General features: G+C 44.3%; 1 protein-coding gene across 6 annotated transcripts in view; it reads right to left on the minus strand.

The window, feature by feature from the left end:
* Nucleotides 1–1601: 1601 nt before the first annotated feature.
* The window catches only part of LOC139389463 (protein phosphatase Slingshot homolog 1-like), a 63509-nt gene continuing 47580 nt past the window's right edge, over nucleotides 1602–17530 (minus strand). For 4 of the 6 annotated variants that reach the window (XM_071136237.1, XM_071136242.1, XM_071136239.1 and 1 more), the window contains 13 exons: nucleotides 16615–16715; nucleotides 12739–12803; nucleotides 11619–11740; nucleotides 11381–11449; nucleotides 11016–11081; nucleotides 10426–10620; nucleotides 9027–9120; nucleotides 8649–8777; nucleotides 8222–8268; nucleotides 7917–8063; nucleotides 7286–7486; nucleotides 6409–7111; nucleotides 1602–6252 (listed from right to left, as the gene is read on the minus strand). In XM_071136237.1, coding sequence (XP_070992338.1) covers nucleotides 5110–6252; nucleotides 6409–7111; nucleotides 7286–7486; nucleotides 7917–8063; nucleotides 8222–8268; nucleotides 8649–8777; nucleotides 9027–9120; nucleotides 10426–10620; nucleotides 11016–11081; nucleotides 11381–11449; nucleotides 11619–11740; nucleotides 12739–12803; nucleotides 16615–16715 — 3082 coding nt within the window. In that variant the 3' untranslated portion in view covers nucleotides 1602–5109. The remainder of the gene's footprint in view (nucleotides 6253–6408; nucleotides 7112–7285; nucleotides 7487–7916; nucleotides 8064–8221; nucleotides 8269–8648; nucleotides 8778–9026; nucleotides 9121–10425; nucleotides 10621–11015; nucleotides 11082–11380; nucleotides 11450–11618; nucleotides 11741–12738; nucleotides 12804–16614; nucleotides 16716–17530) is intronic. The other 2 variants (XM_071136238.1, XM_071136240.1) reach the window with 1 other exon arrangement.

Genomic DNA, 17530 nt, shown 5'->3' on the forward strand with positions numbered 1-17530 from the left:
AATGATATCATTTTACTGATACAAATAGATCCCACCATGTCAAAATAAGGAATTACGTCGGAATTTAAAATCGTAATTTAACTTCCTGTTTCCATCACAGCTGTCATGATTTTGTTGTTGTTTTATATATAGTATGACTTATCTTTCATAAAAACTGTGGATGGAAACGTGGTTAAGAGATACCTTTTGTAGTCTCGTTTTAGTCAAATGAAATGAAAAATAATTTTCGTTAAATTCGTTTTTTCTTGGTCTATTTAGTCAGTTATAGTCTAGTGAATTGCCACTGAAAAATAGGTGTTTGAAAAATATTTTTGGTGACAAAATTAACACAGTCCTACTGACATAGCCTCGGGAGAAGCATGTTTTAACTTAAAGGCTTTCACATAACAGTGCAGCAATGGCTCCATCCCCCTCTTCGACACCTATGTCATTTTATGAAGAACAGTCCATCATTATACAGACCAGGAGGAACCAGAGGCTGCACCAGAAAGTGTTTCATTGATGTCATGCAAACTGGGGCCGCCAGCCAAACGTTACCTAATCTGGCTGTTATAACTTAACTCTCCTGCCAAGGTATACAGATGGGAGCATTATGATGCAAGTCAATCGTGCAGTCTTGACCCATGCATTTAGCGATATTTAGCAACGTCAATCCCTCCCCTCGATGAAATATTTCATCACTCACAGTGGGCCTGTAGCAATCAGAGGACCATCTTATGTGTCACCGCGGATTTATTACCACATCTCCCTTTGTCAATTCATGTTCAATGTCAGGAGAATTTAAATAGATTGTAAGACCGTGATTATGAAACCACATGCCTCCTCTCCCTGCTGAGTAACTGCGTGTCTGTCTGTCTTAATTAGCAGATAAAAGGCTATGGTATGGTTCTTATTTTTCTCAAAATACCAACAGTAATAGTTTTGAGTTATGACATTGTATTCAAAAGCCACATGTTTTCTGTTTGAGAATAAACAAACATACTTCTGTGATATGAAAAAACTTTTATTTTCATAAAAAGTACATTTTAACAAATGTAAAAAAGTGCATAATGTATTCAAACTACAGCAAATGTACAGTACCAAAAATCACTGCATACTTAATGATTACAAAAAACAGTGGAGAAACCTATCACTGTGATCTTTCTCAAATTGGTTTGACTTTATGCCTATAAGAAGCTTCATAAATCATTAGTGATATGAACACTCATCTATCGGTATGACACTATGCGAGTATGCGGATGATCCTACGGTCTCTTCTGTTTCTCCCAAAGGTGCAATACATAAGATGTAACAGATTACAGACGCAAATAAATGATTAATATACAAAATGACAATCACGATTATGTCAAACAGCTTCAATAGTGTCTATTTAGTGACAACACCAGTAGATATAACTTTTGTGCTATCCCACATTTCAAAGAGCACTAACAATTTGGAATCAAAATCCCATCTTGGAAACCCTGATGGACATGTGAATAGGACAAGGAAGATAATATTGATTAATTCTCTTCAAACCAAAGAAGTTTCAAAAAAGGAACACCAGGCTTCAGATTCCTGTTTCACACCTTGGTCTATCGTTAGAAAAAAATGAAAAGAAATGAAAAGAAATGCAGGACCACTGTTCTACTAAAAAGGAAGGGAAGCCTCGTCAGTGTCCCACTCCCATCATGTATCAACCCTACTATCCAAATCCTCTGCAATACTGGCAGCACCACACACACACACACACACACACACACACACACACACACACTCTATGCCTCTGTTCTCACGGCTAAGGCACTAGTGTGTGTCCATAAATCAAACCTAAATGGAAGTGGACTAACAGCTCACACACTCATATAGCACTAATGACCTCCAGTTGCACTGTGTGCAGCATCAGACGCCAAGTGGCAACCTAGATGGGGTTAAGGGGCACCACACTGGACAACACAGCCCACAACACAGGTTGGCATCCATTGTGAAAAGAGTATAGATTGCCACACACATTTTAAAACGTAGTGCATATTACATGATGCACACACTCCATAGGACAGCCCTGCTGTCCAGAGATGTTGGCCTGGCACCTGGGAAGCACGTCCATCGCTCTGTTCTCTACATCTAGTGTGCAGCAAGAAAGAAAAACAGCAACTAAATAAACCCTCACCCTGAAATGGAAGCAGCAAGGGTATAAAACTGGGGAGAAACATTACAGAGCCATCTCTACAGTACAGAGGTCCTGTATACAGTATGTGCACAATCACATCAGCGTTTGCATGGCACACCAAAAACACACTTTTACACAGTATCATGGTAGACATTTTGACGTACAATGACAGAGGCAATGTTCAGCTAATTTAACACTTTCTTTGAGGTCAAGATTTTAGTGGTAAGTGGCTGTTTGGGTTATGCCCAATAGAACCAAAACCTTTTCAAAAACCAAAATAAAAAAAACAGGCAACTGACACATTTCAATAAAATAGCATATGTACATACATACATACATACACAAACACAGCATAAGTGATTAAAACTGGAAGGACACTGCTTGCAGTAAAACAGTGTCCGCACAGGAACTGGAGTCATTGGGAAGAACTAAGTCTCTGCTCTCCATATTAACAGACACGTACATACAGTACTATACAGCAGTATATTCTGTAACGTCATCGACTACTGTACATACATATTTACATACAGTAAATGCGTCATGTGCTCTCATACGTGGGAGAAATGCATGTGCAATATGAACCTATTCAAAATGTATTTTTTCATAAATAGTTCACAGTAACCATTCTCATGCACAAACACACAAATACTGAACTTATAAAATAATTTCAAAAGCAAATATGACTGCAACATTGTAAAACAAACTGAAAAACGGAAGAAAAAAAAATATGGTAAAGTAGCTAGATGTTAAATTATAATTGAAAATAATATCAATTGTTACACGAAGACAAGCTGAGTGGAATGAACGACTTTTCAGGGGAGCAGTACTGAGACAGGGAGAGAAAGAACAAGGATGGAAGTGGAAGACATCATGGATCTCATGGCCTCATGCATAAGGAATGGTGTGACCCTCCAGAGTCCCACAGAGGAAAGATCAGAGAGAAGCCGTCTCTGGAACCTAAAGAAGACTTTGTACGACTCCCAATGCAACTGCTCACAATTTTGATTCTGCAGCGCAACTCAGTTCAAAGACCAAGTCTCAGATGCAATAAAGGACATGATTACAGACAAGCGTGGGTCAACCAACAACTACAGAGGGAGAGAAGTTATATTTTATTTATTTAACTGGGCAAGTCAGTTAAGAACAAATGTCTATTTTCAATGACGGCCTAGGAACAGTGGGTTAACTGCCTTGTTCAGGGGCGGAACAACATATTTTTACCTTGTCAGCTCTGGGATTCGATGAACGCTCTAACCACTAGGCTACCTGCCGCCCCTATGCTCAACTTATAAAACTGACAAAGAGCAGCTTGAATAAGATTAGCATTCAACGTAGCCAGAAGCAAAGCAAAATCGCAAGAGGGTTTGATAGTGGACGCCGATCTCAGAAAGGACCTCTACAAAACACTGGTAAACCCAGGCCTAGACACAGGCTAATGGGAAGGGAGGGCAGTAAAGGAGCTGCAAGATGGCTTTCTCAGCCCCATTGCTATGTCATATGTTTACCACTGTACTGTTGCTGAATCTCAGGTGAGGTTTGGCTGGTGAGTGTCTAGACATTGGAGGTTCAGCAGATTTAAGATTATAAACCAGACAACTATGGACTACCCTGCATACAACATACAGCCCGAAGAGATCCGATACGGCATGTGATCCTCTCACCTGACAGGAGCAGGTCTGTAGAACTGCTTGAACAAAATGAAAAGCACCACATCACCGTGGCGTCAGAGGTAGAATGGTCCCAGAAGACTCCTGGAATTATATGTAGACGTTCTGCAACAGGTAAAGGTTGGAAGCTTGGAGGATATTATAGCATCAAGGAAGAAGGAATTACTTTTGTTACAGAAGTGGAATCATACTGCAGTACTTGCAGGGAGGGCTATGGTCTTTTTGTGTTTTATTATTTTGGGATCTGAATTGTTTGAAAATGATTTGTGACATCTATTTGGCTCATCCCAAAATTATTCAAATCCCCAAATACAAAGCAGGCTCAGAAGCAGAGGAAATGGATTCTATGCTTGTATAATTTACAATCACATTTCTAATATCACATCGTTAGTAAACAACCGACCACCTGGAACAGATCATCTGTAACACAGAGGTGAAAAGAGGAAGAAAATGTTTCAGCATACCAACTCTCCAGGACCATTGTGATGTCACACATTTGACCTATCACATGATAGTCATTGTCCTCCAAACAACATACTGCACATCAAATGAATGGTGCTTTGTGTTATGACTTGTTTATGGTCTCTAAGTGTCATATTGCTTACTGTAAAAATGTTGACTGAAGCTAAGATAGATAAGCAGGACAAATACAGCATGGACAACCACGCCCTCTTCTCCCCTTTGTTTTCAGCACATGGTGAGAGAGAGAGAGAGCAAAATCAATATCATCTGATTATCAACTCTAAGACAGCAACTAAGCCAATCAACACAATTTGTACCATAAACCAATGGTAAAGCAAACAGAACATTGAATGATAAAGTCTATGTAATATCCACTGCTTGTGAAAGTCAGGGTATATATAGGATAGTGATTATAATGAGGAATATGGTGGTGATGATAATGATGATGATGATAATGATGAAGCTGTAATTCTGATATCTGGACAGCTAGAAAGGCAAAGGACCAGGAATGAAAATAGCTTTTTTAAGTCCTGATGGAGACCAGGTCTTCTGTACGAGGTTCATCTTCACACACACATTCATTGAGCTCCATGCAAAAACAGTCTACCATCTGGATTGTGGTATAATATTTGGATTGTTTCTTTAAACTTCAATATGATGTGGATTTATATTTATATTATTTAAATGTATATTTATATATGTATTATTCTATATATACACACACATTTGTTTTTTTTAAGACTATCCCTCTCCCCTCTCCAAAATCTGTTACCCTCTCCAGCTCAGAGTGGGGGATGGAGGGATGGGTGGAGGAGTGTCCCTCCATCCTTCCTGTCAGCTCCTGGCCCCCCCCGGCAGTGCTCTCTCTGGGCTGGTCTGGTCCCTCTGTGCTCTGGGATGAGTGGAGGTGAAGGTGGAGGTAGAGGAAGAGGTGGAGGTGGTGGGGCACTCCCATTCTCGGCCTGGCTCTGGGGAAAGAGATCGGAGCAGGAGGGTGCCAGCGTCCGAGGAGCAGATGGAGCACAGGTCTTCAGAAGAGAAATTGAGGCTGCCCAGTTTGGCCAGTGAGTTGGAGCGTTTTAGGCTTGAGGGGACGGTGAGGCCGGCCAGCCGCATGCGGGTCTCGATCTCCTGAGCCCTCTGGCGCACCAGGCCGGGTTTGCCCCTTACACTGCGGATGCTGTCACTGCTAGAGCTACGTGTCAGTGTGGAGCCATGGGGGGAGGAGGTGGGCGTCAGACCCCCAGATCCCACTGCCCCCAGCAGGGTCTCATTAGGCAGAGGAACCACCAGCGGCTCTAGGCGTACTGGGCATGGTGTGGAGGACTTGGGGAAGTCTCCTGGGAAAGCTGAGAACCTCCCCTCCACAGGACAGGTGCCCTCTCTTGCCCCTGAGCTGGGAGTTTCTGGAAGCTCCAGGGGATGAAGCCCCTCTAGGGACAGACCTGACAGCCTCTCCAGCCTCTCTGCCCTCCGGCGGACTAGCCCTGACCTCTGTAGCTGCACTAGAGTCTCCTGCTGCTGTGCCACGTTGCAGGCCACCACCGGCCTTTCCTTCTCCAGGCTCAGCAGCTCTGGGACAAGGAGAGCCTCAGAGACCCCTAAAAGCTTCCCTTCCCCACCCTCAGATTCACCCTCCAGAATATCAGCCCTGTCCTCAGATGTCAGCGAGTAAGGGGAGTCCTGGGCATCAGGTATAAGTGTAGAGGGCGGGGCAACACAGTTGGCACAGTCACACAGCAGGCTACAGGGGTGTAGCAGGCTGGGGGAACAGGGTGTGTCGGGGGAGGTGAGTGAGAGAGGGAACGTGGGACTGTGGACCTCCACCGAGACACTTAACCCCACACCCCTCCCCAGTGTGCTAAGGCAGAGATCTGCGTCCTGGGTCAGTATCTCCACTCCATGGCTGAGCTTGTCGTCTGATCGAGAGAGGCCTGAAGGCTTGACTGTGTGAGCAGGTTTGGAAGGAGCAGTGTCCTAAACAGAGGGGAAACAAAAAGTCAGAAACAAAGAATAACCATTACACTTTATGAGTGCAGTTATCTATTTACCATGAGCTACTACATATACATATGAATTGGTTGTATATTACAGAGACAGAAGACCCCATAATGAAAACCGCTCCACACTTACATTGAGGCTGGACAGGGTATTAAAGTGGTTGTTATTGTTGGAGTTCTGGTTCAGGGTTACCAGGTCCAGCTCATTGCCCTCTTTCTCTCCCTCCTCTTCCTGAACCATCTCCACCTCTCCTTCACCATCCCCTCGTCCTGCACTCTCCCCTCTTCCTCCTGGCTGTGCTAGTGCCTCCATCTCTGCCTCCTCTTTCTGCGCCTCCTCCTCATCCTCCTCCTCCACGGTGCTGAACTCCAGACGTAGGCGCAGCTCCTCCAGGGGCTCTGGTCCTCGGCAGCAAGTCTGCGCCGCTGTCCCCTCCCCAGCCTGACCAAAGTGGGTAAGGCCTTCTCGTCCCCCGAAGGCCTCGTCATCCAGCAGAGCATCCCGCTCCACGTCCTCTATCTCTATAAAGACCCGCTCCATGTCCAGGAGGGGCGGAGCGCGCACCGGTGTGGAGGGGTCACTGTCCAGGGCCGAGTCAGACAGCCTGCGAAAGTAGTAGTTGTTGTAAGCGGGGTCCACTTCCAGACTGATCATCCTGCAGGGGGAGAGGGGATGTGCCACCCCCTTCTCCCCCAAAGCCTCCTCATAGCAGGGGGACATCACCGGTTCAGGGGTCTGATTACCTGGGTCCTCCCTCCCACAGCACTGGCCCTCAGGGAGGTCGCAGTCTGGGTCGGGACGATCGGGACGCCACAGCTTGTTGTGACGTTGCTTACTGGAAGTGGACAAAAGGGAGGTAAGGAGGAGCTTGGGAGATATACTCAGATAATACACATAACATACAGAAAAATCTATAACGTAGGGCAGTATTTCAGTGCTTTGATCCCTTGCTGGGCTTCCTTAGTCGATCTGGGCTATGGTAATTACAGAGGGCGTAGTGTGACTGTACCTGGCGTCCAGGATGCCTTCGTACTCAGCCAGCTGTCTCATGAAGCCTGTGTTGGGCCGTGTGATGCTTCTTTTCTGCTTGACAAAGTTGTAGGCCTTCTCCAGCGACCAACCATACTCCTTCATGGCGTAGGCAATAACGGTGGAGGCCGAGCGGCTGACGCCCATCTTACAGTGGACCAGACACTTGGAGTGGTTCTTCCTGGTAGGGTTAACGCAACATGAATGCAGAGTAGTTAGGAGAATCAGTAGAATCCTCTGCTAGTTCTGTCACTCAGACGAAGATAATGACAGCCTTTGGGTTGCTAGTGGTAACCATCTTCAGCTCCCTTCTCTAGGACAACTTGGTCACAGACAGTGGCACACTGCCTCATGTCACTTTAATTACATTCCAGTCAAGTCACTCACAGTTCTCTGGAAGCTACTATTACTGTACCTCAATTGAAAGCAGCAGAAAGATACATTTACTATCATCGTGGTTCTGACTAAGAGCCACCTATCTATGTGTATGAATAAAAAGAGGATTACACAGGAGTGAGTAATAGTAAGAAATTGCTTGCTTTATCAGCTGTGTCTCTCACTATCTCTGTCCTTCGGTCACTCTTACCTGTTTCAAGGCTAACAGGACTTACTTTGCTTTAACAATGAAGTTGTAAGTCTCGTTCCAGTGGGCCAGCAGGTCTGTAGTCTCCTCATCATAGACCCGTATGTTCTGGTAGGAGAATGTTCCTGGGAAGAAGTTATCTATCTCCCTGGTGACGTTGAGGATATAACCCACCCTGGTAAGGAGACGGTTATTGGATGAAGATAGACAGACAGATACTATCCCCATAATATCCTGACATATCATGACAACCTTTGAGTTTAATAAAATAAAAGTCCACAATTTTATGGAATAGAAATGTTTGGAAGCTGGCAAAAGGCTCCATTTATTTACCCAGTGTCCTGAAGCTCCTCCAGATTGGAGGCATTCCATTCAGATCCCTGCAAACAAATGTGGAAAAATGTTAGTTAGACTGAACATATAGTTATGACATTTATAGCGATGGGCTGTCCAAATGTTGCTCTTCCAGGGTACTTCTCTGCTAGCAGTATCAGCCAAATATCATGGCTTCAGTAGGCCAAATCTCATTGAGACAAATAGATCCTATCTCAACCAATGAGAAACTCTAAAATGTACTAGATCAATCAGATTAAGTAGAGTTTGAGTAGCTCGAATGCCAGTCTGCTTGTGCTTCTTGTCACTCGTTGTCATGCCAATGACAACAACAGTGTTTGCAAGAACACAAACAGATATGGGAACAGGCCAGAGTTTGAGCATTGCCAAGCAGTTCTGGATGGGAAAATGTTGCCACGTGACTAACCAAGTAGAGGTGATCAAAGATGAGTGTTGCCTTGTCCATCTGGCCCAGGATCAGCAGCATCTCGTTGTCGATGAACTCCTTGTACTGCATCAGGTTACAGCTCATATGCTGCTCCAGCTCTGTTCGGATCTGACAGGACAGCACAGTCATAAACTCCCAACCACTTTATATTCTACTGTTTCTCCTTGTAATATTACTGATTAAGGTTTCAAATACATAAATAGCCTGAAGACTACACTACAAGTCATTAAGACTGTAATAAAAATGTTTGTTTTTAATACTTCATCCCAAATGACACCCTATTCAGTGGTCCCTGGTCAAAGTAGTGCACTACAAAGAGATGGCACGCAGTTCATGTTCATGCCTCCCCCTGTTCACCTGTTTAGAGGTGACATTCTCCAGATCCTGGAACATCATGATGCTTCGGAGTTTGGCTTTGATAAGGCACTCGGTCCTCTCCCTCTCTGTGGGCCTGCATCAGCGGACACAAACACAGAGGTTTCATCAGCACACTACTCTACTCTCAGTCCAAGGGTCAGTCAGAACCAGCAGCCCTCCATGACCAGCACACGTTTCATATACACTATATATACAAAAGTATTTGGACTCCACTTCAAATTAGTGGATTCGGCTATTTCAACCAGATCTGTTACTGACAGGTGTATAAAATCGAGCACACAGCCATGCAATCTCCATAGACAAACACTGGCAGTAGAATGGCCTTACTGAAGAGCTCAGTGACTTTCAATGTGGCACCGTCATAGGATGTCAACTTTCCAACATGTCAGTTTGTCAAATTCCTGCTAGAGCTTCCCCGGTCAACTGTAAGTGCTGTTAATGTGAAGTGGAAACGTTTAGGAGCAACAACAGCTCAGCTGCGAAGTTGTAGGCCACACAAGCTCAGAACAGGACCACAGAGTGCTGAGGTGCGTAAAAATCGTCTGTCCTCAGATGCAAACACTCACTTCCTAGTTCCAAACTGCCTCTGGAAGCAACATCAGCACAATAACTGTTTGTCTGGAGCTTCATGAAGTGGGTTTCCATGGCTGAGCAGCCGCACACAAGCCTAAGATCACCATTTGCAATGCCAAGCATCGGCTGGAGTGGTGTAAAGCTCGCCATCATTGGACTCTGGAGCAGTGGAATTAGTGGATTCGGCTATTCTCTCACGCTTCACTATCTGCAGTCCAACGGACAAATCTTGGTTTGGCGGATGCCAGGAGCACGCTACCTGCCTCAATGCATAGTGCCAACTGTAAAGTTTGGTGTAGGAATAATGGTCTGGGCTGTTTTCTTGGTTTAGGCTTGACCCCTTAGTTCCAGTGAAGGGAAATCTTAACAATTACATTGTTTAGGGTCTGTGCTTCCAGCTTTGTGGCAACAGTTAGCGGAAGGCCCTTTCCTGTTTCAGCATGACAATGCCCCTGTGCACAAAGCGAGGTCCATACAGAAATGCTTTGTCCAAAGCGGTGTGGAAGAACTTGACTGGCCTGCACAGAGCCCTGACCTCAACCCCATCGAACACCTTTGGGATGAATTGGACCGTCGACTGCGAGCCAAGCCTAATTGCTCAACATCAGTGCTTGACCTCAATAATGCCTGTGGCTGAATGGAAACAAGTCCCCGCAGCAATGTTCCAACATCTCGTGGAAATCCTTCCCAGAAGAGTGGAGGCTGTTATAACAGCTCCATATTAATGCTAATGATTTTGAAATGAGATGTTCGATGAGCAGGTATAGTTATTTCATATTTTCATTGGCAATTTCTGTTGACTCACTTGTCAACAAACATGGTGGGGGAGTCAGGCCTCAAGGTCTCCAGGTCTCTCATGGCATTCCACTCATTGATGCAGCTCTGCTCCGAGGAGATGCAACTCTCATAAAAGCCCATCCAGGTGAGGGCCATGCCCCCGGGGAAGTAGTTGTACCTGCGGGACACCTCACACACCTTGTGGAGGATCTGCAAAGCCGACCTGGGACAAGGGTTAGAAAGAGACACGGGTCAATAGTGGGTCAATTCATCTTTAAATCAACCATCTTTGTTAATCTGGGAGAAAAGAGGTGCAGTATTTTCGACCTATAAGTTTTTAATGTGTATTGAGCTGATTCACATGAATTAATTTTTAAACTGAGTATCTGTAAAGCACTTTGTGACAACTGCGGATGTAAAAAGAGCTTTATAAAAAACATTTGATTGATTTATTGTTGCATGCACCTGCATCTCTACCCCACTAGACAGCAAAGTGAGTCAGTATGGAAATGCCTCAACAGTGTGTTCTGTTATGAAGTCAGCAGCCAATGTATTGATGTGGTATTGCTTCAATAACAACAATGTATTAAGCAGTCATTCCTACGGTTGTCTACTCACCACATGGCCTGTACAGACACAGGTTTGAAGACATGATTCCGGCTCACTGTGTTCACACTGAAACCCCTGAGGGAGACAAGACAGGCGGTGACTCTCCCTGATCACACACTGATTAATACCCAGTAACCACTACTTCAACATAACTGGCTCTATCAAAATACAAGTCATTTTAGTACTTTAGGCTGTGTGAAAGGAGAAGGTGATACCTGTAATAAGCTCAGTATCCTTTTCTGTACAGGTATTCAAGTTATTACAGTTTTAACCAAAACAGAGCTGTTTCTCCCCTGAATGGACAGCAGGGGGCTGGCTGCCTGACTGATGGGACAGATATAGAAGAGTTGTATCTCTATGGGGGACTCACTCACCCGTCTCCATCCAGATGGATCTTGGTGTCACTCCACAGAGGCAGCACCATGCCAACGGAGCAGCTTTTACTGGGAACAACACACACAGACACGTTCCCAGCAGATCAACACAACATCTGGTTTTACGTTCCAAAACAACTTTAAATGGAGATGCTGCTACAACAAGGGTCTAACACCTGCATCAAAGACGACCATAGCAAGTGAGCAGACATGCGAGCGGGCCCAGACCCATACACACCTGTCCTTGTTGCTGAAGTCTATTCCCAGCAGGATGTTCTCCTCTGTGTCCTGTCGTCCGCTGGTGTACACCACCACCATGTAACGCACTCTGTCTGACCAGGCACTCTCCAACCGCACCGCCTGTAGCAGAGGACACGACCGCTTCATCAACTCTTTCACACAAACAACTAGGCTGCTACATGTCCATCCACCTCTACCAACAAGTCAACCTGCTTAATACAAATTGACTCTGAACATTGATGGTAAACAAAGCCTGACCCTGGGAAAATGAACACCCATACAGTCCAACCATTACACACACACACACACACACACACACACACACACACACAAACACATTCCAGTCCTCTAAAGTCATTTCTCTCAGTCAAAAACAGTTTGTAAATACATGGGAAGCATGATTCCAATGGAGTGTGAGAACATAGTGGTAGGTTTTATTTATTTCACCTTTATTTAACCAGGTAGGCTAGTTGAGAACAAGTTCTCATTTGCAACTGCGACCTGGCCAAGATAAAGCGTAGCAATTTGACACATACAACAGAGTTACACATGGAATAAACAAAACACACAGTCAATAATACAGTAAAACAAAAGAAAACAAAAAGTCTATATACAGTGAGTGCAAATGAGGTAAGTTAAGGTAATAAATAGGCCATGGTGGCGAAGTAATTACAATATAGCAATTAAACACTGGAATGGTAGATCGGCAGAAAATGAATGTGCAGGTAGAGATACTGGTGTGCAAAGGAGCAAAATAAATAAATATATACCAGTATGGGGATGAGGTAGGTAGATAGATGGGCTGTTTACAGATAGGCTAAGTACAGGTGCAGTGATCTGTAAAATGCTCTGACAGCTGGTGCTTAAAGCTAGTGAGGGAGATGTGAGTCTCTAGCTTCAGAGATTTAGGTTAGGTAACAATCTAACAAACTCTTCATTTCACAGAAACCATGGAAACACTTGGTAATGCTCTCCTGCGCACATTCAAACATGTTCTCATGAGCTAATAATTACAGTGAGTAAACGAGAGTCTTAAGTACACAATAAAAAGCATTCAGGCAGTTTGCCTATGTCATGGTGCCAGGTGGTTAGTCACTGCACGTGCGTGTGTCTCTTACCAGTTTGATTCGGTCCTCGAAGCGAAGAATGTTGATCATCACCTGCAGGTGCTGAGGTAAGTCTCCTGTTGAGAGAGAATAAATTAAAACATAAATACTAAAAGACAACACCTGGTCGGTCAGTGCCATTATCAGATAGCATGGTTTCATGTGATTAGTCCTATAAAACAAATCTTGACATTTGAAACTGAACACTCATCGTACCACATGACATAATGTACTCCATTATTGAGTGAGTGAGTAAGTGCAGGTACAATGGGCTAGTGTCATGCAACAGGCCAAAGACACTTTCCTGCTTGTCATCGACAAATTGATCACCCACAACTCAGTTTCAGCTAACCATAAAACCACACCTAAACACCGCTTCTTCTCTGTCACGTTGGAATGTTTTGAGCCGATCATGCCAGGCTTGACGTAAGTTCCCCTGAGGAAGTGGGGTGAGAGAAAGGTTACGTACCAAATAGCACTGCATTCCATATGTAGTGCACTATATTTAACCAGAGCCTCATGGTCCCTCGTCAAAAGAAGTAGTGCACAAAATAGGGCTTAGGGAGACATTTGGGACGCAGCCAGCCAAAGAGGGAGCTACTGGATAACGAGGGGTTAAATGACAAGCCAAACCACTGCAGTGATGATGAGTAAAGAGGGGTAGCCAAGTATGTGTCAGTCAAGGTGTTCTGACGACTGGCAAACAAACTATGTCCTCTCCTCCTGGGCAGCTTTAATTATAGCTGTCAGCGGCACGCTGGCTCTGGGCATGTTCCCCTGCTCCTCTGCTTCATGGTACGTTCAAACATATATTACAGACACGTTCAGACATACAGTGGGGAGAACAAGTATTTAAAAAAACCTGCAAAATCGGCAGTGTTCCTACTTACAAAGCATGTAGAGGTCTGTAATTTTTATCATAGGTACACTTCAACTGTGAGAGACGGAATCTAAAAAAAAAAATCCAGAAAATCACATTGTATGATTTTTAAGTAATTCATTTGCATTTTACTGCATGACATAAGTATTTGATACATCAGAAAAGCAGAACTTAATATAGGGAACAGAAACCTTTGTTTGCAAGTACAGAGATCATACGTTTCCTGTAGTTCTTGACCAGGTTTGCACACACTGCAGCAGGGATTTTGGCCCACTCCTCCATACAGACCTTCTCCAGATCCTTCAGGTTTCGGGGCTGTCGCTGGGCAATACGGACTTTCAGCTCCCTCCAAAGATTTTATATTGGGTTCAGGTCTGGAGACTGGCTAGGCCACTCCAGGACCTTGAGATGCTTCTTACGGAGCCACTCCTTAGTTGCCCTGGCTGTGTGTTTCGGGTCATTGTCATGCTGGAAGACCCAGCTACGACCCATCTTCAATGCTCTTACTGAGGGAAGGAGGTTGTTGGCCAAGATCTCGTGATACATGGCCCCATCCATCCTCCCCTCAATACGGTGCATTCATTCTGTCCCCTTTGCAGAAAAGCATCCCCAAAGAATGATGTTTCCACCTCCATGCTTCACGGTTGGGATGGTGTTCTTGGGGTTGTACTCATCCTTCTTCTTCCTCCAAACAGGGCGAGTGGAGTTTAGACCAAAAAACTCTATTTTTGTCTCATCAGACCACAAGACCTTCTCCCATTCCTCCTCTGGATCATCCAGATGGTCATTGGCAAACTTCAGACGGGCCTGGACATGCGCTGGCTTGAGCAGGGGGACCTTGCGTGCGCTGCAGGATTTTAATCCATGACGGCATAGTGTGTTACTAATGGTTTTCTTTGAGACTGTGGTCCCAGCTCTCTTCAGGTCATTGACCTGGGCTGATCTCTCACCTTCCTCATGATCATTGACGCCCCACGAGGTGAGATCTTGCATGAAGCCCCAGACCGAGGGTGATTGACCGTCATCTTGAACTTCTTCCATTTTCTAATAATTGCGCCAACAGTTGTTGCCTTCTCACCAAGCTGCTTGCCTATTGTCCTGTAACCCATCCCAGCCTTGTGCAGGTCTACAATTGTATCCCTGATGTCCTTACACAGCTCTCTGGTCTTGGCCATTGTGGAGAGGTTGGAGTCTGTTTGATGGAGAGTGTGGAAAGGTGTCTTTTATACAGGTAACGAGTTCAAACAGGTGCAGTTAATACAGGTAATGAGTGGAGAACAGGAGGGCTTCTTAAAGAAAAACTAACAGGTCTGTGAGAGCCGGAATTCTTACTGGTTGGTAGGTGATCAAATACTTATTTCATGCAAAAAAATGCAAATGAATTACTTAAAAATCATACAAAGTGATTTTCTGGATTTTTGTTTTAGATTCCGTCTCTCACAGTTGAAGTGTACCTATGATAAAAATGACAGACCTCTACATGCTTTGTAAGTAGGAAAACCTGCAAAATCGGTAGTGTATCAAATACTTGTTCTCCCCACTGTATATTCATTTACATGTATTAGTAGGTGAGTACTTTACTCTGCAACTGTTCTGGATCATGACAGCCAGGGGCTATTGGAGTTTCTCAGCTCAGCCCAATTCAGACACTCTGTCTCACTGTCAGATCGAGAGAAATCTACTTAGACAAATGATAATCTCTGCATTTGGTTTGGTTAAGGCCAAATTCAATTGACATGCAGGTATATTTATTTTTGTGCTGGCAGTTCTGCAAGTTTTTCACTAGGCAGTGTTTCCATGAGATATGTCCCGCCACTGTTACAGCTTTGAGAAAATAGTGGCCAGCCAAGATGTTGGCCAACAATGGTTGTTTCTCAGACCGAAAAAACTGCACAGTGTGGATCAGAAATCAGTCAGCTCACAACCTGAGGGCACCGCTAAGTATTCTAACTACAATACGGCACAATGTTCACTAGCGGGCTGCAGGCCAATACATTGCCCAAAGTCCAAGCTTGGGAGATTATCCTACTTGAAAACATTCTGTCCCATAGCAAAGAACCCAGAAAAAACCTGGCCTATTAATTTTCCACATGCAGTACTTCCTCTATAAGAAACACATGACTGCATCCTCCAGTAACTCCCAACCAACACAAACACTTAATGCGGGCTCGCAGCCAATCCTGAATGTCCTGAAGTTCTGTCAATTCACTTGGTGACGCAAACCATTCCAAATTCTATTGAATTCACTTAAACAAGGAAAACAACAATGAGAAACAAGTCAAACTTGAAAACAGTAAGTAAAGGGGAGAAAAACATATCCATGGTTCTCGGTGATATTGAGAGTGCATGCTAAGCTCTCCCTAGCAGCTGCAGGATCTTGTCTTTAACCAATTAAAACCTCTGCCTCAGAATCACACCGGAAATATCATCCATTACATAATACTGCTGGCTAAACACAAGGCCCTATATATGGTATACCATATGGATTTCATGACGTTGAAGCTTTGAATAGACTCTCGGATACATGACTACAATATTGATACAACAACTGCCAGATGACAAACCCTGTGTCCTGTTTCAATTGATATGGAACACAAGTAGGCCTACTACTGAACACTACCAGCATCCACATAGCCTATTGTAGGCCTACTACTGAACACTACCAGCATCCACATAACCTATTGTAGTCATACTACTGAACACTACCAGAATCAATATAACCTATTGTAGGCCTACTTCACCACTAATCTGCCTAAGTTACACATGACTGGAACATGCTAATAAATCAGCCAGACACCTCAACTCAAGTGCACTCAAGTTTTCCAGGAGAACAGGTAGAGACCATTCAGACTACACAACAAAGTACCAGACAAAACAACCACAACAACACTGTCTGTAAGATGGACAGAGTAATGTCAAAAATTCAAAGTCTGAGTCTTGGGACCATTTAGCCACTTTGCATGGCAGCCCATGTGGTCCTGTCCTGTGGATGTGTGGTAAGTACTCACCTGCATGTTTGTGGTGGGGATGTGCTTTCTGGCCCTGAGGACTGCTGCCCTGCTGCAGAAAGAGGGCAGCACCCTTCACCATGAAGAAGCTCTCGCTCAGGCTAGAAAAACAACAGATGGAGAGAGCCGTTAGAAACTGGATCATGCAACAATGTGGGCAGACTGAGCCATATGGTCACTCAACAGTTCAACACTGATATGCGAGTCAAACTGTTCCAGTTCTATAACATAATCCTTACACCTTCTGGAACGCCATGTTACAGAGAACGTGAAGATAAGTCATACCTGGGACCAGACAGACAAGAAAAGTGTTTAATATAGGGCTTCAGGTCAGGAGGTCCAGACAAGCACCCAGTATTTCAGCCACTAAACCCAATTGTAAAAGTTCAGCAGTAAGCCAAGTTTAACCTCTTCACTTTTTAAGGCGAGGGGGCAGTATCCTGAATTCCAGATGACTGATGTTCCCAAAGTAAACTGCCTGTTACTCAGGCCCAGAAGTTAGGTTATGCATATAATTGGTAGCATTGGATAGAACACTATAAACTAAAACTGTTAAAATAATGTATGTGAGAATAACAGAACTGATATGGCAGGCGAAAACCAGAGGAGAATCCACACAGATTTTTTTTTTTTTTTTTGAGATCACAGGCCATTTCAATGCAAGCCTATGGGATATTCAAAAGAATTCCTCCCAGAGTGCAGTTCTCATGGCTTCCACTAGATGTCAACAGTCTTTAGAGAGGGTTTCAGGCTCATTTTTGGAAAAACGAACGAGTAGTTGTAGTTTTTCCAAGGAGTCCCTCATTAGAAAAGTAGTCTTGTTGCACACGTGAATGAGGTGCGCACTCTTCGTTATTTATCTTCCCTATTGAACATACTATTCTCCGTATTAAATTGTATCGTTATTTTAGATATT

Source organism: Oncorhynchus clarkii, chromosome 30 (assembly GCF_045791955.1).
Source record: "Oncorhynchus clarkii lewisi isolate Uvic-CL-2024 chromosome 30, UVic_Ocla_1.0, whole genome shotgun sequence".
Lineage (NCBI taxonomy): Eukaryota > Metazoa > Chordata > Actinopteri > Salmoniformes > Salmonidae > Oncorhynchus > Oncorhynchus clarkii.